General features: G+C 40.1%; 1 protein-coding gene across 5 annotated transcripts in view; it reads right to left on the bottom strand.

Annotated features, from left to right (window-relative positions):
• MAP3K4 (mitogen-activated protein kinase kinase kinase 4) overlaps positions 1-24,299 on the bottom strand; it is a 66,772-nt gene extending 42,473 nt beyond the window's left edge. For 4 of the 5 annotated variants that reach the window (XM_069852189.1, XM_069852192.1, XM_069852190.1 and 1 more), the window contains exons 1-3: positions 23,849-24,299; positions 10,187-10,377; positions 1,878-3,256 (exon numbers count right to left, since the gene is read on the bottom strand). In XM_069852189.1, the coding sequence (XP_069708290.1) occupies positions 1,878-3,256; positions 10,187-10,377; positions 23,849-23,877 (1,599 nt within the window). In that variant the 5' untranslated portion in view covers positions 23,878-24,299. Of the gene's footprint in view, positions 1-1,877; positions 3,257-10,186; positions 10,378-23,270; positions 23,412-23,848 lie in introns of those variants that run through there. The other variant, XM_069852194.1, reaches the window with a different exon arrangement.
• Positions 24,300-24,584: the final 285 nt, after the last annotated feature.

The raw sequence follows: 24,584 nt of genomic DNA, 5'->3' as shown, positions 1-24,584 counted from the left end.
AGACAACATAAACACATACTCAAGATACAAAAATAATAGATGTAACAACAACTAACAAAACCACTAACAGCTCTGGCTGCATACAAATATCAAATTGAACTGCAAGAAAAAAACCAAGACACTACATTTATAGTACTATCAATGCAAAGACCAAGCAACTCGAAGCCATCTCTTCTATTTCAGTCAGATGTCATCTTTTCCTGCGGTAGATGCAACATTTCTGACAATCAGTATTTTCTTTCTTTCTTTTTTTTAAACATTTAAAATTTTTTAACATTCATCTTCATCGTAAAGTAATTTCTTAAGATGACAATATTCCAAAAAAATGTAATTATTACTGAAAATTGGTACTCAAAGAAATTGCAGGAGTAGAGGAGGGAGCAAAGACTAACTTCCCATCTTACACAAGCCATCCAACTGTAAATTACCAAGAAGTTTAATTCTGTAAAGCTGCAAAGATTCTAGCTACTAGTGGTTCATTAACATGTTTTAAGAACCCTTATGAAGTCAAAATGTTAGCAACTTGAAAAAGACATTCAAAGTAGCTTTCAACATCCCCAAATTATGTTTAATTTCCTTTGGTTTTTTTAAAGGTATTTCTACATATGTATAAAGCCAAACTTTATATTACATATACTATACGTAAGTATATATGGTTTGGAGGTACTTTTGGTTACTATAGCAGACACCCACAAGTTTTGCTCTGGCACATGACTATTTAGAAATACACAAAGATTTTGTTAATGCAAAACTTCCTAGAACAAGTTGAAACTAATTACAGAATAAATAACAATTCAACTAATAGCTTCATTTTTTACAGTGATAGCTATATTAGCAACAGTATGAATAAGAACTTTTTCAAAATCAAATAACTTTATAAATATACATTTGGTCACCCTAAAAAGTAACCTCCAAGGGAAATTCTCATTCCTTCTGCAAACATGACAGTCAAACACAAAGATCATCATGTCAAAGACCACATATGATATCCATATTTGAACAGGCACATTGACGAAGCAATTCCTTCACCCAGAATTCATGGTTGGGTTCCACTCACAGTGCCACTTTACCATGGAGGGCAAGTAATGCTTACTACTAGTTCTTCCTAATAGAAAAATGCCTACAAAGTCAAGTAACTGTTTTTACTGAGAAACAATATTCTGCCTTGAAAGAATTAGTGACCAATTTACCATACAAAACTTCAGCTATTGACCTTCATTTACTGTTTATTTCATAATTTTGGTTTTATTAACTCACAATCATTCGTTATTAAGAATACAGAATGACTCAAAGAAAAAAAAAGAGAATTAAATTAGAGCCATCTGAAGAACGCAACATGCTAATGTGATTTGCTTTCACAGATTTCAAAGTTAAGATCTGTCCCCAAGCATAATGTGCCACCACACTACTTCATTCATTTATATTAGGAACTCCCAAAAGAACAGTGAAGTTTTCATAAAGGACGTCTTGCAGAAAGAGATTCAGTCTTGCAGACAAGAAAAGGAAAAATACTTCTTCCATTGCTAATTTTTCTCATGATTTGACTTTTGTGCCTAATTTTCCATTTTAATTTTTACAACTTCTGGCTTTAGACATTAGAAAATGGAATGAACAAAGAAGTTATCACACAAATGTAATTTCAAATACAAATAAAAAAAGAGATCTAGCTTGTGCTTCACACAAATTCTAATTCAGGTCAAATGACAGGTTAACTTCAGTGGAAGCAGAACTGGGCTCTCAACTATAACGTACACTATCTTTCAAAAACCAACAAAGCAACCAAAACTTTCATAAGATCCCAATTCCTCCAGTTTCGGCTAGAAACAATACTGCAGGGGAGGTACTCCTGTTATCCATTCACACTAGTAGCAACCTACCTCCAGCTGGTGATCACTCCTTACCAACGCCATACGGGCCCTTTGCAACGAACCATGCATTAGCTTATGCAGTCTTAAAATTAATTTCCTCAATCCCATTTGCTTCAGTGCTTTATCTACAAATGGCCTGTAAATAGAGGTCAAACAATGTTGGCTGCAGCTTGCCTCCGCACTGCATTCTGGAATAACCCAAGAAGCAGAGTCATCCTCAGATTCAAGCCTATCAAGCCTCCTTGAAAAATGGTCCTGAAAGTCAAAACTTGGCTTATTAGTAAAATTGTTCTTGATGGCTTCTCTAAGTTCCTCAATATTCGCCTCAGAAATTTGTTCTTCGCCATCACTCTCCTCTGTGCATGTTCCTGAGGATTCTTTTACTTCTGTTTCCCCATCAACTCCTTCCTCCTCTGGATCATTGCCCTTACATGGTTGAGGAGAAGGAATTTCAAACACTGGCCAGCCAATGTCAGAAAGATTTTTGATGCCCAAGACAGTTCCCATAATCCGTAGTTTTTGATTTAAGTCTTTTGTTATATTTAACCACAGACAGAGTGCCTGCACTCTGTCTTGGAAGTCCTTTGCAGCATACTTTTCATAGTCCTTTTGAAGAGCCTGTAGAGATGGATAAAGTGCTTCTATATACTCTAACAGCTCCATTATCCGCTTTACTTGCTCAAATGAGACCCGCTGGCGATGTAGGTGTTCATGGTAACTTGAGTAACCCAAAGCACTAGTTTCATGTGTTGCTTTGCAAACTCCATCTCCTGAAGTACCATTAAGACTGGCTCCATTTTTTACACAGGAGAAGCTTCCATAGTTTACTTTGAAGGTGAGGATTTCATTGATGATATCGGGGATAGCTTGACGGGCAGCATAGAGATAGAGGTCTTGGTCATTAATGCTCCGGCCAGCATGCCAAGCTTGCAGCTCCAGCCAGATCAGTTCATTGGATCGGTTTAGCCAAACAGAAGAGGTGTTTTCCTGCCCTCTTTGTTCTCTGTCCTTTTTCTTTGAGACTGAGGTAAGTTTTAACAAAAGCCGCAAGGTTTCAAAGAATTTTAAGCGGTCTGCCGGGCAATCAGTCCTAGAAGTCTGGCGTGCAGTTCTGGGTATTGCCACGGGCACAGAGACTGGAAGCTTAGCATTGCTACAGCCAAGGCTGAGGTAAGGCTTATTGAGATCGACATCTGGAATTTTTTTTGGCAGAGACCCACCAACTGAGTCTAACATAAATGAGCACTGCACGTTTTTCTTGTGATCTCGTTCTGTTGTCCTCAGAGTGTCTCGGATCTTTCTTCCTTGCTTATAGCTGTGCTCCTCCACATTCTCTATGGTTTTCCCATTGTCTTTATGCACAGACTGAGTTGGCACACTCATTTTTTCTGTAATAAAAGAAGAAAAAGAAAGAATGTGACTGCAATAACTAGAAGTACTATTCAATCCAGCACCCAATCATATTTCTCAGGTTGAACATAAAACATTGTTTAATACCAATAAAACAAAATAAGGGTAGACGTTAAACAACATCTTGGAAATTACACTAGTATAGCTAAATCAATAGAAGCACCAAAGGATTCTTTTTTTCTCCTCTTGACATACCTCTTTTATAGAAAGGACCTCAGAGTATGAGTATTCTCATTAACCTGAGCACGCTACCTGCTGAGAACTGAGTATGATCAAAAGGAAAAGAATGGTTTCTGAGTTAATTTTCCATATATTTGTCACACAACGTACCAAACAAAAACTCAAAATGCAATAGAGCATTATTAAGGCTTCCAAGTCACACAGAATTAAAGAGACTCCATTGCACATGCAATTTCATAAGACGTGAAGCATGTGTGGATTCTGAAATTTAGCTTGAATGATCTGATCCTGGCTTTTGTAGTGCTTCATCTTAGTTCTGGGAACCCCTCAGTAGCCTTCATACACTGCCTAAAGATCAGAAGCCTGCTTTCCCACTATCTCAACACATGAGCACTGGCCTTCTCCCGTACCATGTAACAGTAACCCTTGCCTTCCTAATTGTGCAATCTCATCTACTCTTTCTGTTCCTTCCTCAGGAGCAGCAGACCTTCTCACTCTTCTGCAGTACTAATAAAAACAGTTCAGTCTATGCTTTACAGATCAGGACAGAAGAAACTATTTGGTATTAAAACAGTTGTTCTCTGTTCAGGAATTGGTAGCAGGCTGGAGAGATGCACCTGTATGGAGACTAGCTACAGTCCAGGCATCAGCATTTGAAACACACAAGTCACGGGTCCCCTGGTTATTTGAGAACTGAAAAGACATTCAGAATGATGGCTGAATACTTTTGTCTTTTTTTTTTCTCCACTGTTCTCTGTGTCTCTAAGGATTAACTGCTACACATGACTCATTCTCCACTCCGTAAGTAGTGATTTCCTCAGAGTCCTTGCTACTGTGCTCCTCACTATAACATCCATTAATACCAGAAATACTAAAAAGCTTATTTGCAAAACAAGTCTGTTCAGTGGAAGAATATTATTCTCTTTCTATACATGGAAAATCATGACAGAGACAGATCTAACAAGCCAGCATACTTCTAGGTGCCAAACATGGGAACAGCTATTGCTCAACTTTTCGGAACATTGAGTACTTCATGTTAAAAACTCCCTGACTTCAGCTGAAACCTTGAATTCTCCACAATTTGCAAGCCCCATCACAGAATCTCTACCTTGCTTCTCGCAAAACAAGAATCAGATAAAGGATCTTAATTTGTGATATTTGCCTAGCATCACACAAATTTTCATGACAGAATGCTGTTATCATATGATGCACTTCACTGACTTAATTATCAGATGGTCCTTCATTCTTGTTTCATTCACTACATATCTTCCAGCATCTGCAACAAAAGAAGGTACAGTCATACAGAAATCTGCTTCTTTCATTACAAAGTTCCAAACAATCTCTACTCATGTAAGACAGTAGTGCTCTGCAAAAGAACTGTTGTGATAACGTAGCTCAAAGACTATCAAATGTACATATACAAAGGTATTGTGATAAGGTTGCAGAGATGTCTTACATGAAAGTGGAGAGGTGCGTGGTCAGAGCACCTTCCTTCACTTGTTTCCATTAGGAACCCTGTTTTCAGTAGTTAATGAGCAATAAGTGAGTTAAGGGTGTGACCTACCACACTACCTCCTTCCAATCCTTGTATCTAACAAATGTAATTTAACCCCTGCCATAGTTGTGTAGGATTGAGGCAGGTCACAATGTGTACAATGGCATTTAACCTGACGGGGGAAAGGAGAAAATTATATTCTGAAGGATATGAGGAAGAAAGAAGAATCACGAAGTCATCACAGAAACTGTTTCTTGCAAACATAGGCTTGATCAATACCTTTTATACTACTTTTATTTAAGGTATTCATAAACCCTTCTCTGAATAGCTATCAAGTACAACAGCAACCAAAAAGCATCTAACCCAGGCACAGTTTTCTTCCAGGGAAGAGAAACGTACCAATGACTAAGAAACCTGCTATGGAATTCATTATCATCGATTTTATTAGGTTGGTGCAAAAATAATTGCCATTTTTAATGATCAACTTTAATGCAGGATATCTCAGTTTAAAATAAAAGCTTTTAATCACAGTAAGAACCATTAGAATCTACGCATTTTTGCCAACAAGAAACATTCAGGAGCATAGATTTCTGGGGTCCTGAAACTGATGAATTATTCCAGCATGGTCTGAGCTGCTGCTTGGTTGTAGAAAACTCCTGTAGGAAGCTGAGATGCTTGAAAATGTGGTAATCATTGAAAGAGATCTCGTAAGCTTTTTGATTTTTCCAATTTGGTGCAAATTCCTAACAACTGTTCAACAAATGGTCAATATTTAATTCTTCTGCAACCTCTCGAGTTGTTTTGCATAGGTCCTCTTCAACAATGGGTTTTGACAATCACAGAAGGACATTTGCAACTCTTCCCATCCTCAAGGCTCTTGCTTCCATTACAAAATTTTTGTAACCAATACCAAGCTGGCTGAATGCTTGGGTGACATTGCTGGCAGTTTCTGCTGCTTTATATCCCATTTTGAACTCCTACAACAAAATTGCTCACACTTTCCTTTTTCCGTCTTTAATTTAGCAGTGCAATGTAAGAATAAACAGTGAAATCAAAACCATTACCATAAAGAAGTAGAGCAATTTTTGCACTTTAAAATGGTATGCTACATGAACACAGTTAAATAAAAAGTTTAATCCAAAATAAGCATCACAGGTTACATCACTTATTTTTGCACCAAACTGATATAATACATTTACCTACTCAAACACTACTGTCAGACAGTACTATCTCACCCTCAGTGGTTACTAACTTATGAGGTTAACCAGCACCAGACAGAACACAAGACTAAAAGTCCTGCTAGCATATCAGCTTGAATCCCCCACCACAGCTGGCACTGCCACAAGAAGGGAATAGCTCAAAAGCTAGGACAGGCAAGCAGTGGAAAGACACATTCTGCATTTGCAGGGAAGAAGGAAGATGAAGGAGGTTGGCAGAGATGAAACACACGTACACCCCTCACCCCAGGCTCTGAGGTAATTAGAAATTGATCAACTTTTATCAGCACTCTGACATTAAAGATTTTGGTGACCTTGCAAAATAAATAAAAACACATATTTAAAGGTCACTTTCTGAACCCACGCTCTAGCTACCAGGTCTTCAAAACCCCTTCAGTTCATGTTATTTTCCTTCAATATTAATCTTCAGATTTCCCATCCCACCAAGATACATTGAAAGAAAGGCATGTTAAAAGTACAATTCATTATTGGACATCCAAAATGTCCTAATATTGGAATATTTGTCCTACTTAATATCCAGGCACAATAATCTACAAATTGTTTCAAAATCCTCTCATTTTATCAAATAAACAGGCATCAATACTTAAAATATACCTGACAATTCTGCAATAAATGAGTATCAATGTTATAAGTGTATGAGTTCCTACAACTCATTTTATTGCAGTTCTGTAAAATAGGCTTAAATTATTTTGTTAAACAAGTTCAGCTGTACTAACAAGTTTTGAGTTACAACTACCTTTAGTGTTATATGGGTCAGGTAGGTTTCATGATTAAGCAAGGATAGGAAGTTGAGAGGGGGCGCACGGTAGAGTCTGAAATCTTAAACAGCTCATTTAAATTTAAAAAAAAACCATGACAAAACTAACTCTAGGGACTTGGCAAGGATAAGAAAGTGGGGCAGACAAAGGCTCCCCTTCAAGTAGGAAGTTGCGTAAGTTTCATAATAAAAAGCAGACAGAGGTACACTAACACTTCAATAAGTAAGAAAGCATCACTGAACTGACCTTCCACAACCTCTGAACCAGAAAAAAAACAAAAACAAAAACAGGCAAGAGACACAGCTATGCCTTAGGAGAAATGCATCGCTTAGAAAAAATGAATCCTACAGGTCTTGGGCTACACAAGAAACTGCTTTAAACAGATTGTGTCAGTTCACCTTCTGACACTACGTGCCAGTTATAAGAAGCTTAACGTGACAGAAATCAATCAAACATTGGAGATGCAAGTAAGTGAGCCCCTAACACTCAAAATTCTTTCAGTTGGCTAAATAAAGACATGCACACATACATATAAAAACCACAGATTTAATGTGTCTGAAAGCTTATTTCCCATTTACTTTTTAAACCAATTGGTTACATCAAACTTAACCCTGAATAAATTCTCTCTTTGAAACAGAACCAATTAAGCCTCAATATCAGCATATGCATACACATTCAAGGTCAACCAACCAGCCCACTTTAAAGTTGATGAGTTTGGAGTGGGTTTCTTTTGTTTCCTTACAGTATAGGATAAATTTTCTGAGATTATATGTACAGATCCAGTTAGCCAAAATAAACTACGAGCATTCCACAAAAAATTTTACACAATACAAATCTTGCCAAGTCAAAAACAACAAAAAAAATCAAAAAAAAAACCCACCCAAAACCCAAACAAACCCTAAACTTAATTTTAAAGATATGCTCACAGCAACAAAGTATAAGATATTATTGTTCCAGAAGCAAGAACCATTCCCCTCACAAGCAAAAGGAAAGAGACCTTGTTCAAAACCTGCCACCAGGGATAAACAACGTGCTCAACACCGAAGGGTTATAATGAAATATTGAGCACTATAGTTCTTCAGTAACACAATTTCTGTTTAGAATCTAAGCTTTTTTTTTTAAAGCACCAGAAAGGAACAAAAGAAAAATAACAGAATTTATTATATAACTACTATGTAGCTATAAAACAAATAAGGTTAACACTGGATTTAAAAAGTTTAATTTCACCAAAAGGCACGATTAAAAGCTAGTAAAAGCAGCTTAATAATCCCAAGGCCTATACAGCTAACTGACAAGTATAATGAGATTTCTCTTCAATACAGTTTAAGGGATATGTCCTTCGGCAAATGCTGTTTTCACAGTGACATTACTCACAGGCTGGTAAAGGCAACCAAAAGCTTTGGGAGATGTTTCCACAGGCCATTCACTTGTTACGAGCTTGTACTCCACAATCCTACGCAAGTGAAGAACAGGCTGTATTTCCTTATTCACACAAAACTATTAACCTTCTCTCCCACACTTTACCTTGAAAGTGTGATCTCTGCAAGTAAAGGCATTTTGCGATAACATTTCCTGTTTCCTGTGAAGCAATTTAAAAAATTGCTTCCAAAATATTAAACCACCAATAGTTAAGCTGCCACAACAACTACAGCAAATAACTTTGTTCAACAGAGTTCTGTGTTGGTTTCTAAATAAAAAAACCCCACAGAATCACAGAATCACAGAATAACCAGGTTGGAAGAGACCCACCGGATCACCGAGTCCAACCGTTCCTACCAAACACTAAACCATATCCCTCAGCACCTCGTCCACCCGTGCCTTAAACACCTCCAGGGAAGGTGACTCAACCACCTCCCTGGGCAGCCTGTTCCAGTGCCCAATGACCCTTTCTGTAAAGAATTTTTTCCTAACGTCTAGCCTAAACCTCCCCTGGCGGAGCTTGAAGCCATTCCCTCTTGTCCTGTCCCCTGTCACTTGGGAGAAGAGGCCAGCACCCTCCTCTCTACAACGTCCTTTCAAGTAGTTGTAGAGAGCAATGAGGTCACCCCTCAGCCTCCTCTTCTCCAGGCTAAACAACCCCAGCTCTCTCAGCCGCTCCTCATAAGGCCTGTTCTCCAGCCCTTTCACCAGCTTTGTTGCTCTTCTCTGGACTCTCTCCAGAGCCTCAACATCCTTCTTGTGGTGAGGGGCCCAGAACTGAACACAGTATTCGAGGAGCGGTCTCACCAGTGCCGAGTACAGAGGGAGGATAACCTCCCTGGACCTGCTGGTCACGCCGTTTCTGATACAAGCCAAGATGCCATTGGCCTTCTTGGCCACCTGGGCACACTGCTGGCTCATCAACACAGAAAAACTAAACCTGGACATATTATCTGTGAAAATACTGAATATAGTCTTAAAAACTGTTTGGTTTGCACTTGTGATAAGCTCTGCACGTTTCTTCTTTTTTTTTTTCTTGGAAAGGCAGCTTGAAAAGATGTAGCTACCGTATTTTTTTAAAAATTATCTTTTCCAACAAGCAATTACCAAACTCTTATCTGCTCAAAATTAATGAAAGAGAAGCCTAGAATTCATACTTTTTATTAAAAACGTTGGTATTGGATATTATTACTTAGTAACATTAAGAAAAAACACATGAAGTATCCTTGAGGTTTTTTCCCCCAGTTATGACTTTATGACTAAAGCATCAAAAGAAGTAAACAGTGGTAACTACAATTTGATTGCTTTAGTGACACTAAAGAGTAAAGAATAACTACTGAAAACTGTATTTTTCTACAAAACAGACTATGAAGTGGTTCAGAATATGAAACTGGCAGAGACTGGCAACTACACTATTACTAGAGAGCACAGAACTACAGAAAAAAATTGATTGGAAAATACCTCCATAAGTAATTTTTTCCAACCTCCTGCCCACGGCAAGGTTTATTTCAAAACTAGTTTAGCCTGCTTATGATCTTATCCAGTAGTGTTTTAGAAATCTCCCAAAACAGAAATTCAACAACCCAACAACCTCTCTGACAATCTGTTGTCTGCCTGATCACCCTTACAGCAAAATTTTTCTTCAAATACCCAACAGAGTTTTCCCTCGTTGCATCTTAGGACGACTGCCGCCTGTCCTTTCACTGCACCTCAGTATCTGGCTCCATCTTCTGTTTATCTCCTCCATCACATAACAAAGGGCTGCTACTACAGCATTAAGGTCATTTTAGGAAAAAAAATCCAAAACATCACCTCTACCTTTCAAAGTGGACCGGCTAGCAGGTCTCCCAACGTTATTTTTCTGATGTTTTGTTGACATACGCTTCATCTGACGGGGTGTATTAGGAGGTGAAGTTCCATAGAAAGTGTCAGCACTTGCTTCATCTGATAATTCCTCAGGGTCAGATTCAGAGGTCTTGCAAGTAGCATCTTCTGATTTGCAGTCTTTCCTGTAGAGAAGGAGTTTAACCATTATGTTAAAGATAAACAGATATTGCAAGTTAAATTGCTTTACAAAGCTAATCCATCGGTAAATCCCAACTGCAGTCTACTTTCTATATTTTTCTGCCACAGGCATGTATATTTATCCCAAGGTTTTTTCTCACCCCTAAGGGCAACTTTCCAGTCAAGCAAAGTATAAGCAACATACAACAAAGAGGATATACAGCCAGCGTGTCACTAGGAGAATGCAGTTTAAACACATATATATATATGTAATATAATTGTTTCTGAGAAACCTGGTGGCAAGCCTAAACTAAGAGATGCACGAAATAAAGGGAGGTTCAAAAGGGAGGTTCAAAAATGCAGACATAATGCAAACGTTGTAGAATAGCATTACAGTGTTACAAAACATTATTTTAAGAACACTGACTTGTCTTTGTAATTTCCCAAAACTCAAACTATTTTGATTTAAATTGTTCAACAATAAAACAGAGTTAACCCTTGCAAAGGCACAATTCCATTGCAGAACAAGACAATCAAAGTCCAAACTACTATATCAACAGCAATCTCCCCTTCTCTTCAGCCAAAAACTCCTATAGCTCTTCCCTTTGACTCAATACTCGCACACATACAATTGCCCACAAGCAAATGCTAGGGGCTAATCTATTTGCAAACTTACATAGGAAAAAAAAAAAAAGAGAAAAGCCATCAGTTTTCATATGCAACCTCTGGGCAAGCTGAAAGACATCTTCATCTCATAAGAAGAGGTCAGAATGTAAAATGACCACTATGAGGGGTATGCATGCACGCTTATTAGTCCATGCTTTAAAAATAAAATATAACAAATACATGAAATAAGTAATCATGTCAGATATCCTTTCCTTTCTCCTGGACACTTGCTCTGTCCCACCAAATAAGATTACTTCAGTGCAGTGGCAATTGGGCACAATACCACTAATAGCTGCATCTCTTCTTCCACATGATCAAGCAACACAGAGCAACAAAATTGCTGCGAATAATTGAACTTCAGTATATTTTATGCTGCTCACTGATATATTAGAAAATTAAACTATTTCAAGATAATCTGAACTGTATCATTGCCCCACTAATGACATATTTAAACTCTTCACATTATTAAAAATCCCCACAAAATAATTAAATCGTTTGATCAAATCAGGCTTCAGGGGAAAGTAGATGGCAGCAGGACCAGGTTTTAACTTCTCTCACAATCCCTTTATATCCATCTGATGTTTACCTACTCAGAGTAACTACAAAGAAGGGGAAAAAAAGGAAAAGGGGAGAGGACTCCAAGGCCAAACAAGTCCCTAACAGATTGAATCCTATGAATAGGCTGGAACTCAAAATGACAAAGGCTTCCACCTTCTTCCAGAATACGGGACCCATTTCCACAGCACAGTCTTCTCATACCCACCACTCCCCACTGGTGCCATGCATGCAACTTTCTTGTTTTAACATACACCTGCAAAAAGAATGCCTCCATCCCCTTACATATTTTGTTTCTGAAGCAGGCATGCTAACGCTGTCTTGACTCTGGTAAAAGACATGGAGGCAAAGAAACATTCAGCCTAAATCAGACAACACAAGAACACAAGTTTACATCTTTTTGGACAAGAGAAAAGTTCTGTCCCGAGAACTCTTGCAAACAACCTACTACACAAAAAACTTCAGGCAGAGCACACCCTTCTGATTTTGCCAGAAACAAATCAACCACAAGAGACTAAACCACATGAAACAAAGTCATTAGTTCCACAGCTTATGGAACTATTTTTTACAGTGATCTCACTGGCCTGGCAAGGCACAGGGTGGAGTGCCGATTCTCTTGCAGGGCCTGGCAGAGCACATCCTTGTGGCACTCAAGTTACATCTCATTTCCAGGGCAATTTTAAACTAGGGCAAGTCACCTCATTATAAAAGACCAGCAAAAACAGTTTTCCTTCTGTTTTTAAGTCAGTAGCCTCTTTAAGAGTACAACAATCAATGCTCTTCATCAGGCTGATTGAACTGCTCTTTAAAAACCATAAGTTGGTTCTTTCCTCAACAGTCAATACCTTGTTTGTTTCTTGCTGTGTCTGTGTCTTCAAAACACCCTCCAATCTCATATGTGAATTGCACACATACCTGCAGAGCAGGATCCAGTATGATTTACTTAACACCAAGACGTTTTTCTTCTGGATAATCTACTAAGCTGTTCTTTATTTCCCTAAAAAACATAGCAGATTTATCACAAAACAAGCAGCACTAGAAGTCCAATCACAAAAGAGCAATCCTACACTACAGAATCACTCTTGTTAGCAGTTAACGAGTAATCTAACTGGAACTGGCTGGTCTGCTTAGAGGGAGGAAAGCACAGGTTACCACTCAGGTTTTAAAATTCAGCATGCTGAGTTTGTGTGTAAAGACTGTATCTTAACTTGGAGCTCAAATCAATGCCAGCTAACAAAAAAAAAAAACATTTTAGGAGTGAAAGCCTTATTGTATAACAATGCACTAAATACACAGGGTCTGAACTAAAGCAATTACATCAGCTTACTCACGCTGGTATCAACTTTTCTCATCCAGAGAACAACAGACATACATGGTCATCCTTAAGAACCTTCTGGTATTAAAATCAGTTACGAATTCAACAGATTACCAATATAGCATTTGTCAAGTTTGCATGCTATTTACTTCTATGAATTAACCAAAGACTAATTAAATCTGCAAGCCTATAAGATGCACTGCCTGCAAACCTCTACCAGATTACAGTATTAGTTAGTACATGGAATTGTTCGTTCCTAAATACTGTTGCAACCAGAGTTAGGAAACATTAATCAAAACTAATTAATTGTTTGCTACCAAGAACTGCAGGTCCTCTCCTGCACAGCCAGTGAAAACCATCCTCATTTTAATTAGGTATACACCCAAAAAGCGAAAGCTAGAAGTGTGACAACTAAAGTTACCATTTGGCAAGGACAGTTTCATAGTGCATAGTTTTCATGTCAGTGTATTAACAGCCTGCTCCTAGCCTCAAATTTAATGAGTAAGATGCTTCTCAATTTTACCCACGGAAAAGAATGTAACCAGGATACAGAAATCAGAAATACTGGGAAAGCTGCAGGAGCAGCATGGTATAAAAAACAAAACAAAACCAAAAAAAAAAACCAAAACAAAACTAAACAAAACACCAAACACCATGACAGCTCTGAAATGAAATGCAGTAAAAAAAAAAAAAAAATTAACCACTGTATGTTACACCACAGTGCATTTCAACCAGACTATGAAAAGACAGAATACTGAATTTCTTTGATTTCCATATGTAGATGACAATAGGATTTATTTTTAAGTCAAAGTGTTGGCAATGTACCTACAATTTCAGCTCAGTGATGAAAACAGAGAACTCTTCTAGATTTTTAAAGGTCTGAAAACAAAAACAGGAGAGGGGAAAACTATGTCAAGAAATTTGAAGCAGCAGGACAGGAAGCAAAAGATCTGGTAGCCGCTGCTGTCAATATAGGCCATGGACCACTGGGAAAAATACAGTCATTTATCATTAAAAATAAGTTAACAAATGAAAATACTACTGAAGATCACATGGGGACATGTTAAAATTCAGAAGGTTAAAGTCACCCTGAATAGTACAAATTTTAACCTTTATAAACTTTTTACAGTTTACTGAAGCATTATTCCAACTTTCAAAGTTTATAACAACTAATAAGAAGTCATGCTAAAAACTGACAGCTGTATGGGGGAAACATTTTAATCTTCCCTTTATACAACCTATCCTTAGACCACATAAGCAGGAATTTGAAGGTAATAGGCACTTACATAACTAACTCAGATTCAGACACTGCTTATCAGCCCACACACATCTTAGAAGCTTGCTGGGAATCAGAGCAGTAGAGGTCAAGTGATTGGACTGCAAGCACATAGCAACAAATTTGAGTTAGGCAATTACAATGCAGTAGCCAGGGTAATCTCACTCACCACTGCAGTTAGGAAGCTGTGCACCCTACAGACTGCTGCCGTAAACAGCTTCCTGCAGTTTCAAAAACATTACACTACTCACACATCAGTAAGGCGCTTTCTCAACACTTCCCATGGCATCCTGCCATTTCCATACAGAGAGCTGCAAGACCTGTACAAGGCCCACCACCGAATTACCAAGTACTTGTTCTTGACACTCGATGCCTTTGTTTTAAAGGCAGAGTGTTGATTGTTCAAATGCAAGCTCCTTAACAGAGATTCAGTTTGATAATTTAAGTATGTAGGAAGTCAAGGCTTCATTAACCTGCTCTTAGTAAAGCCTACTGTCAATTAGCAAAGGCAGCAGCAAACATAGGCACTACACATTAACAATCAAACCTTTTTAAAGCTAAGGCAGCTCTCCCTAAATGTTGTTGCAACCATTCTGTTTCAAAGATAAACAATATTCTGATGAGAGCACAATTACAAATTGTCATCAACCTGCAGCTGCTGGTAATGCAAAGTGAAAACTCAATTTTTAGGTAACCATCTTTGCATCTGTTAACACTGAAAAACAAACTGGTATCCAGTTAGAGCCACTAAATACCATACACACACGCACAACTCTGGAATCCTCAGCTCTAACTTCTGTGAGGCAGTACTTGGTTTCAGTTTATCTGTGAAGCACTTGAGAACGCAGCAGTACTCCTGGCCCAAGAGCACACAGAAAATATTACTGCTTGGCAAGTGAATATTAATAGTTTTGAGTAAGGAATTGGAAGCAGTATCTGGTACCTGCCACCTTCTCAGATTTTAGAGAGAACAAGAGCACATAGGCCCATGCCACATCCCACTAATAGAATAAAAATCGATGGATGCAATTCTGAGCTGGAAGGCAGAGCAGTAACAAGAGTTAGAATATTCCAAGTTTCTCGCTCACCAGGATTTTGCAGACATTACTCTAGAGAAGAAGCATCTTGATAACTTAATAAAGCCTGGCAGAAGAACACCTAACTGCATCACACAATCACACAATGGCCAGAGTTGGGAGGGACCTGCGGAGATCACCTACTGCAACGCTCCCTGCTAAAGCAGGTTCACCTAGAGCAGCTGCATAGGACCCCATGCAGGTGGATTCTCATCATCTCCAGAGATAGAAATTCCACAACCTCTCTGGCCAGCCTGCTCCAATGCTCTGTCAGCCTCACAGTTAAGAGGTTTTTCTTCACGTTCAGATGGAACTTCCTGTACTTCAGTTTGTGCCTACCAACCCTTGTCCTGTTGCTGGGTGCAGCTGAAAAGAGTTCAGCCCTAACCTCTTGCCACCCACCCTTTAGATATTTACAAGCAATCTCACAGTGGAAAAGTGTATCATCTTCAGAGTATCATCTCTTCTAGCACGAGGGCTGTTTAAAAGAAAAAAAAAAAAAGGCACATAGGTAGCATAGAATAAAAACATTGTTCTCTAAAGGACTTGCTGCCCTTGCAATCCTTTTTTCAGTTGGTAGGGGGAAGCATGATTGTCAACCCCCTTCCTTTCTCAGGACTGTTTTTCAGGCACGGTTCTCTAACTCAATTTCTGTATCTCTATGATCAACCTTACATCTGCAGTATTATTCTCTTCTGCAGCAGGTGGCTAATCCTACCTAAATGCATCCATTTCCCATCTCTTCTGAAAGCTAAGACATAAATATTTATGAGGGTCACATTCAACCTTTCATTGATTTCTCTAACCATAAAAGCTAATATTATGTAAGGCACAGCAATGTCAAGGCTAAAATGACTAGGGAAAAAAAATTTAAACAACTTAAAATTAGAACAAAGTCTAAAGGAGACAGATGCTAAAGATAATGCCTGGAAGCAATGTAAGGAAAGCAAAAAATATTTTGTCACATTGTCATCTTAAAACACATCCTAAGGCAGAAGTCTAGGGCTTTTCTGTATTCACTAAGTGTTTCAAAACCACATTTTAAAGAAGAAATAGTACCAGCCTAACAATTTCAGTTTTAAAAACTGCTCTAATTCAAATTCAGCTGTACATCACTACATTTTTCCTCCCAGAGGAATCAGGGGAAGGTAGGATAAGTGATCAATTGTCTCTACAGTTATATATTCTAGGAATGACCAACCACTATGCTAGGGAGAAAACAAGATGGCAAATGGCCAGGGAGACAGATGCAGAATTTACTTGTAACAGAGAGAGTAGTTTCACCTTTTACAGCTGATAGCTGAAAAAAAGCACTTGTATGTTTCAGCAAGGAAGTCTGCAAGTGTTACAGAATCTAAGTTCTGATTAGAACAGCTTACAGCAGAGAAGCTTGTAAGAACACAAAACCTATTAAATATTAAAAAAAAAAACTCTAAAAATCAAGTATGAAATGTAATAAAGCTTACTCACACAATTCTCTGCAGGTATGAAGTAAACAGCCTCAGAAATTACCGAGACTATGGTCACAGTAAGCTGACACAAAAAGGGGACCCTGTTCCAGTGCACCTTTTGTCTCCTACGTTACACTTCCCTGCCCTCTCTGCACAGAAGCCAACAATCACATGAACTTGGTCAACAATTTGATGGGGAAAAAACATGTTAATTTTTTGGTGCACCAGTTATTCATCAGATCAATAACCTGAAGCGAAAATTCTGCCGACAAGTCACTGCTAGATCCAGAAAGAAAGCAGTGGAGGAGCTTAGCTTCCTCTTCGGAAGACAGGAAGGGGAAGAAAGCAACCTGCTGTCCAAACACACTGAGTGTAATGTGAAATTGTGCCCTAGGCAGTCACTCTCTTCTGGTGGCAGGCGAAGCAGCTTATAAGATGACTACTCTTTCTGCTTTCCACTGTCTCTTTGCCAGTAGTCCCCAGCTCCCAAGATGAACAGGTATAACTGAAAGTACTGACCATGATTCTTCATTGGTGCTGCTGAAACAATTCAGCTTAGCCGGAGCATCTTTGTCAGCAGGATTTTTCCAATTTCAACCACTTTAATTTTGATTAGGCAACCAAATGTACTTAATGTTATGCTAGCAAGTTTCATATGGCAGACATTCCTAGTTGAGGAGGAGAAGAGAGGATATTAGGAGATGAAAACAGCAATCTCTAGTCTGGGTCAGCTGTAAAACCAGTGCAATTTTTTTGCCTTCCAGCAAAGATAAAAGCAGAATACTTGAGCAGGAAGATGCCTAAGGTAATACCTATATCTCTACCAAGAGCCAAACAAATTGCATAACCTACAAACAAGGGCTTGTCACCATAGAAATGATTACAGAAACAGCAGAACTTCATTAGCAGACAGTCAGAATGTAATACTAGCCCTGAATAGCCATACTTTAATCTTCAAAGATAAACAGGGCATAAATACTGAGTAACCTGCAGCATGGCTGCACAGAGCCAAACACCCAATGCTGCGATAAAGCCCTGACCTGCATCTTTCCACCTGCTTGCAGACTGAGTATACACTACAACAGCCCTGCTAACTGTTAAGCATCAAGTACAATAAATCCCACATCAGCTCAGGCCTGAGAGAAGTACAAATACAGTAACTCTGCTGCAAGATCAACATTGGTTTGCAGGAAGACTTCACTGTAATAAAACAATCACTATTCCTGCAGAGATCTACAAGGAAAAAAGAAGTCATTGGAAAGACTAATGTAAAGCTTAGAGCTGAACAGTTAATCTTTACTTGATTCTGAATGACATCTTTTGCCCCTTGGTAACTCTCAATTAAACTGTTTAATTAGAACAGAAGGATTCAGCAAGTACAAAAATGCTTCATATCTACAGCAGACATCAAGCACACATCTGACTGTAGACAGTTCCCCCCAATACAAAGTTCCTTACAGCACTACTGTACCGACTGGCAACATTTATTTTAACAGAGAAATTAAAACATAACCTTGTTTCTTTAGATCTGGAAACTACCACAATAAGTCCTGTAAATTACTAATATTTCGACACTTTTCCCAAAATTATTCTGTATTCTTGGGCAGAAACTTCCAAGTACTTTGTTATCATACTTACAACAAAGACACTCACGGAAAAATGTTACGCTACTGAAACAGCAGAGATGTTGAAGCACCTCTTGACTGACTATAAAAATATAGTAAACTTCAAATAACAAACTGAAAAATTAGTTAAAAATAAATTAAGCAAAATGTAAATTAGCATTCATATCTTTTTATTGCAAGCAGTGATTAGAGCTATTGAGACCTATTTAAATGATCTAAGGAAGTAATTTTTTCTGCAAGTTACACCAACTAGCAATAAGTATAAAAAATAAATAAAATAGAGCTCTTACAACAGATTTGGCAGTTCTTCATGTTCTCATCTCAGAAAATAATAATAATTGGAATTTCCTGTTCTTTTTACTACTAAATTTGGAAACAGAGAAAGGTTAACTATTTTTCCCATCTTGGATTATTATCAATTTTCACACAAATCTGGATTATGACATAACAGCATTTACAGAATATGCACATACCCCTTTCACAAATACATTATTTTATTAAAACTATGCCATGTGTTATTTCAGTAAGAAACAAACAGATCTACATAGTTCTGACACTGTTCTGACACTGCTCGACAATGTGTAAAAAAACCGTGAAAACACTGAAGGGTTTGGCAGGTACCCACAGTTAAGCCTACCAGGTGAGGCTGCAAATGGATCAAAGGTCCAAAATGTAGAAACAGGAGACGAGAGGTTCACACAGCCCAGCTAATATCCAGCTCTCTCCTCTTCAATACCACACAACAACATCAAAATATTGTTTTCAGTCACCATGCTCCATCCTTAGTGCTACTTTTTCAACCTCAAATACACAATGACATCCTAACTCATCTTTAGGAAAAACACTTTTTAACACTGACATTTCCAAGAAAAGCACTTCATTTTATTTTTTTTCTAAATGAGAAGCTCTGATATGTTTTCATCACTAAAGTAAACACTAGCAAAGCTGGATGGATTTAAGCCACGCCAGGAAAAGTTACATACTACTAGGAAAAGAGATACTATGACAGGAAGTGTTAGGCTGCTAGGCTCAACTATATCGTATTTAACAGTGATAAACTGGGAGAGACCCAGACCTAAGATAAAAGGAAATCTGTAATAGCCATTCCCCCAACTCCCACGTGCACAAGCTTTACTATTTTGGCTGAAAGTTTCATTCCTAGATAAGTAAGAGCTACCACCAACTGATTCAATTCCAAAGTTTCAGTTCATCTTTCAGATTAAGTCAAAGTTTACAGGAACCCTTAAGGTAAAGCATTAGTTAAACGTGTTTCTGGTGGAAGCTCTGGATGCTGGGCTACTAGTCCATGACCTCTGGAAAATCCAGGCAATGCAATGGAGCTGCAGTACTCCGTGCTATCTGAAGCATCCCAAATGCTCAATGGATATGTCCAGAGAAAGTTTTACAGTGCAGCTGAGAAATAACCCAAGCATATGGAACTGCGGCCTTGTTATCACTTACTGGATGGATGTTTCACAGCTATAATGGCGAAAACCTTTACAAACACTGCTCTCAGAGAAGCCATGAGTAAATAAACCAGCAGCACACGTAAGCCGAGGGAAGAATAAATCATACATGTACACCACCCTAGAAAGCAACACGCAACAGACAACACCACTGAATGTTAACAGGACACAGAAGGAACAGAACGAACATCCTCCTTGTACCTCATGACAGCAGGAGACATTCTTCAGGACAATAAACTTGTATCCTGTCTTGTCTGGATCCAGAATAAAGCTGATCAAGGCTCGTGGCAAGCTGATGCAATTTTACATACAGGGTTCTTGGACTGGACATGAGCGAACACTTGACAACTCAGTAATGCTCAAACTCAAGTGTTCAGAGCAAAAACTCTGGTTTGGCTTTATGTTTGCAGTTGGCCAAGGGACAATTAGAAGCTTATACGTGTAAAGAGCTAATAAGTTATTTTTAAAAATTCAAAAATTATCTAATCAATAGACTGCAGGCTGAACAGCACCAACACAGTTTACACCTGAAAGCAGAAGAAAACTTAAATGAACTAATAGCCCTGCAAATATAAGTGGTATATGCGACAGCAAATCCAACTACACAGCTGAAGAAATACAGGCAGAGATACTAGTATCTTCCTGTGCTGACAGAGGTCAACATGCTACTTGACTAACTGTGGGTAGTATAAAAAAAAAAATTCTTCTACATTTATTTTAGATGCAGTTGAAAAGAACTGTCTGCATGTAACTTAAGAAATGTGGTTGTCATGGAAGCTTCCACATAAGCTCAAAAAATATCCCAATTTGCTCCCTAAAATAAAGATTACTGCATATCCCTTATCCTTCCCTTTAAATTCAGTAGATCTGTTTTTCATTACAGCATGGTTTGCATTCCACAAGGGCCAATATCACTAGCTTACATAATAGTAAAATCAACCTTGACACAGACAGCACTAATTAACAGACATAAAAACAACTCAAGCAGTCACACAACACAGACTAATCCTTGCTGCTACAAATGCCAAAGAAATCTCAACTAGCACTTTGTGTGTGTTTGAGTGTAGGTGGAGCCATCAGTCATTCATCCCAATATCCTAATCTTGCAAATGTAAACAAGAAAATGCAATACATGAAGAACAGAGATTACATCTTACCTCATTTGAACGCATGAAAAAAACCAACCAAAAAAAAAGGATAGTAATACTCTATGCACTTACATCATTTTTCCCACTGAAGCTGTGATCCTAAGTTAGTATAATAATATTAAACTCTTTTAAAGCTGATAAATTCACTTAGATAGTTTAGCAAACAGAAAAATAAGTTAAGCACAATTCATGATGTGACCTCAGGCTTCCCCCAAACAACAGATGCTGCAGGCTGACAGCTGAATTGTCATCCTACAGCCAACAAATCTGATACACCACTGAAAAATTTCCCCAACACAGAGTAAGTCTTCATGTTATTCACAGTTCTGTCCCACTTTAATCACAGCCTTGCTTCTTCCTTCACCCCTTCCACTGCATGAACGTCAGGAGAAAAGAGGGCTACAAGCAACCATGGCACAGGTTATGAGTAGCCCTACAGCAATTCATGTCTTTACAGTGCCACCAAATTTGGCATCCCAGCAACAGAAACACTTAAGGCCTCGTTTTCCTCTATAGTAGATTTTGTGCCAGAAAATTCTTGGAAATGCCAAAGATTGGGCTTGGAAAATTTAAAGTCTGTAGGCCATAATCAAGAAGCAACAAACACATACCTATTTTAATTAGTGTGCTAAATTATCTAAGTGAAAACATCTTATCTTGAAAACTTCATTTTCTTTCTACAAGGACTGCCACTTAAATGTGAGTTCTTCCCAAAACTTTTTAGTACTATCTTTTCATTTATCTGAAACCACAGCAGGCTGTCCAATGTCCAAGTCCAATCTGTCTCAACTTCAACATCTGCTCACAAGTTCTCCAAGTATTTTTCAGTCTAGAGCTGCCTTGCTTCTCTGCCCACCCCAAAGTGTTTGTTTCAAGAAAGAAACCAAGACATGGGAAAAATAGTTTGCTTTTGGAGGAGGATTCTCAATCACATGTTTTGGAAGATCTAGGACTAAAGACTATATAATTCAAAAAAGCCATAAACATATCGTATGCTTGCCTTATATTTGCAAAACTGAATGCCTAATGATAACTCCAACATTTAAATCAACTTTAATCATGTTTGAAAAAGCCTCAGATACTTTACTCCTGTATTACATTTAAGAAAAAGCGAGTACTGCATAAAATCAGAGAAGCGGTTCTGTTCTAAACCAGATGTGAAATTAGTACACAAAGTACACACAGAAGTGAATCACAGTAGAGCACACGCATTACCCTACAGAAATTAAGGCTACCTAATTATTTTGAGACATCTCCCTCCCACCCACTAGCTCACACTGAAATAACTAATTCAATCTTCATTCGCTGGGTAAAGTTGCCACCACACTATCCACACCCATATCCGACTCATATAAACTGTCTTTTAATAAGCAGAATCCAGCAGAGGTCAGAAATGGCCCTAGACAGGAAATGCCTGGGTGTTTTCCATTCAGGCACTGCAGATTACTCTTCTGCACCAAGACAGCTCAAGTCTAGGGTCATGCTGTCGTACAAACTTACTTTTAAATAATTTTCTGCTTAACTTGCACTACTAGTCTTTGCAGATACTGTAAAAAGGAACTTGGAAGCTTGTGAATTCAGTTCCCCTCCTGGCACTTCTATTTCATAATATTTCTGTTAAATCTAATTAACTGTTATATACCTTCAGGTTTTGGCTTTCTCTTAACATAAGAAAAACAAATAATTAAAATACATTAACAAAAACGCAAACCAGGTGTTTTTCAACTCCATAGCCTTGATCCGAACCGAAGTGCATCACTGCTTCCCTTGCACTACATTAGTACAGAACAGTAGCTTGCACTATCAGAGAATGATGCCAGGAATGTGACAGCACGAAACCTTTTTGCACAGCACACCTGGAATACAATGTGCCTGACTACTGCCTTACAGCACTAATTGATCACACAAGGGTTTTAAAAAGAGTTTCCTCAATGCCTCCTAGTGAGAAGTGAAGCGCATCAACAGGATGTTATTTTAAGAGGAGAAATAATTGCCGGAGAATTAATAACTTGGACTTTTGCAACACTTCTACAGCCAGCTGGAAACACTAAACCATGAATTAATTTGCATCCCCCTATCTCAGCGGGCCACAGATGGAGACTTGCAAAAAGCCAATCTGCAGGTCAGCACATTCGGGAGGTAACAGCAGTTGCAGAAAAGTTAGAAACATCATAACACTAGCCCTCTTTGTGGAAGATTCCTTTTTCTTCCTCTCCCCCGCCCCAAACTCCATCTCCTAACAAACACTGACTGCGAGGCTGCCAGCAGCAATACTCCAAGACCCTGCTGGTTTATCGGTACGCCAAGAGAACCTCATTACCTGGCTTTAATCGCGCCTGCTATAAACAGGAGACACCCTTCTAGGAGGCAGTGGTTTTATCGCTGCAGCTCACAAGCCAAGGAGCGCAGATCACACTTTGTCAGCCTCCCCGGGGGCTCCGACAGCTGCTCCCCCTCCTCTCCGCACGCTTTTCAACCCCCTCACAGCCCGCAAAAAGATGTCCCCGGGGCAGTGGCAAGGCAGGCTCTCGGGGACACCAGTTTGCTCCCGCTGCTCAACTCAGGGCGAAGGAAACGATTCGTTTTTAATTGCAAACTGCCCACAAAACACCGCCTTCCCCACCGCCGCCGCCAGAGATCACTTATCAAAGCGCTTTCGCGCTGGGTGGGCGCTTTATAGAAGCGCTGAAGCAGCAGCAACCGGAGCTTTTGCAGCACGAATGGGGGGGGGCGGAGAAGGTTAAAATCGCAGCCGCAGCAACGCGGGGCTCCCGATGCCTCCGGGGGGGCAGGAGGAGCTGCACTCGCCCCCCCCCCCCAGCGGCTCACAATGTGGCAGCAGGCGGGCAGCGCCGCTCCCCGCGCACGGCTCCCTATTTGGCAGCGCTGGGTACTGACCTCCCCGGCGGCGGCGGCGGCTCCTCCATGGCAGCGGCGGGCAGCGGCGCGGGGGCGGCTCTCACGCGTGCACCGAGGCCGGCATGGCGGCGGATCGCAGTGCACGGCCCGGCCCGGCCCGCTGCGGCGGCGGGGTGTGCAGCGAGGAGACAAGAGGAGGAGGTCACAAAGGCGGCGGCGGCGGCGGGGTCGGTCCCTACCCGGCTGCAGAAACCCGGCGGCGCACAGCCGCCCGCGCGGCCGCCATCTTGGAAGCAGGCGGTGAGGGCAGCGAAGCCGGGAGCATCGCTACGGCGAGCGAGGAGGGACCGGCCGGGCCAGAGGCGCTCGCTCCGCCGCGGCCGGGACGTGGATGGGGTGGCGGGGCGGCTGCCCCCGCCCCCGACTCGAGCGATGGGGACGGGACGGGGCGCGGCGTATCCCGCTCGGGATGCGGGGCGGGACGGGGACGCTTCCCCTGGGATCGCCGGGAGGGGCTGCCTTTATTCCGGCGCCGGGCGGTGGTGCGGGCGCGGCGGGAGCTGGCGCCGGGCTCCCTCCCACCCGGGGCATCGGCTGCCGCTCGCCGCGGGGGGCGAGGTTGCCCAGCTGCTGCTGCGGGAGGTGGCGGGGGGGGCTAGTTACTGAGAGCGGGGAGAGCTGAGGAGGGGGTGGCAGGGGTGGGACGAGGGGAAATGGTTTCAAGCTGAAATAGAGGAGATGTGAGAGTGGTGAGGCGCTGGCACAGGTTGCCCAG

This window comes from Phaenicophaeus curvirostris, chromosome 2, assembly GCF_032191515.1.
Source record: "Phaenicophaeus curvirostris isolate KB17595 chromosome 2, BPBGC_Pcur_1.0, whole genome shotgun sequence".
Classification (NCBI taxonomy): Eukaryota; Metazoa; Chordata; class Aves; order Cuculiformes; family Cuculidae; genus Phaenicophaeus; species Phaenicophaeus curvirostris.
This window is presented reverse-complemented; position numbering and strand designations above follow the sequence as displayed.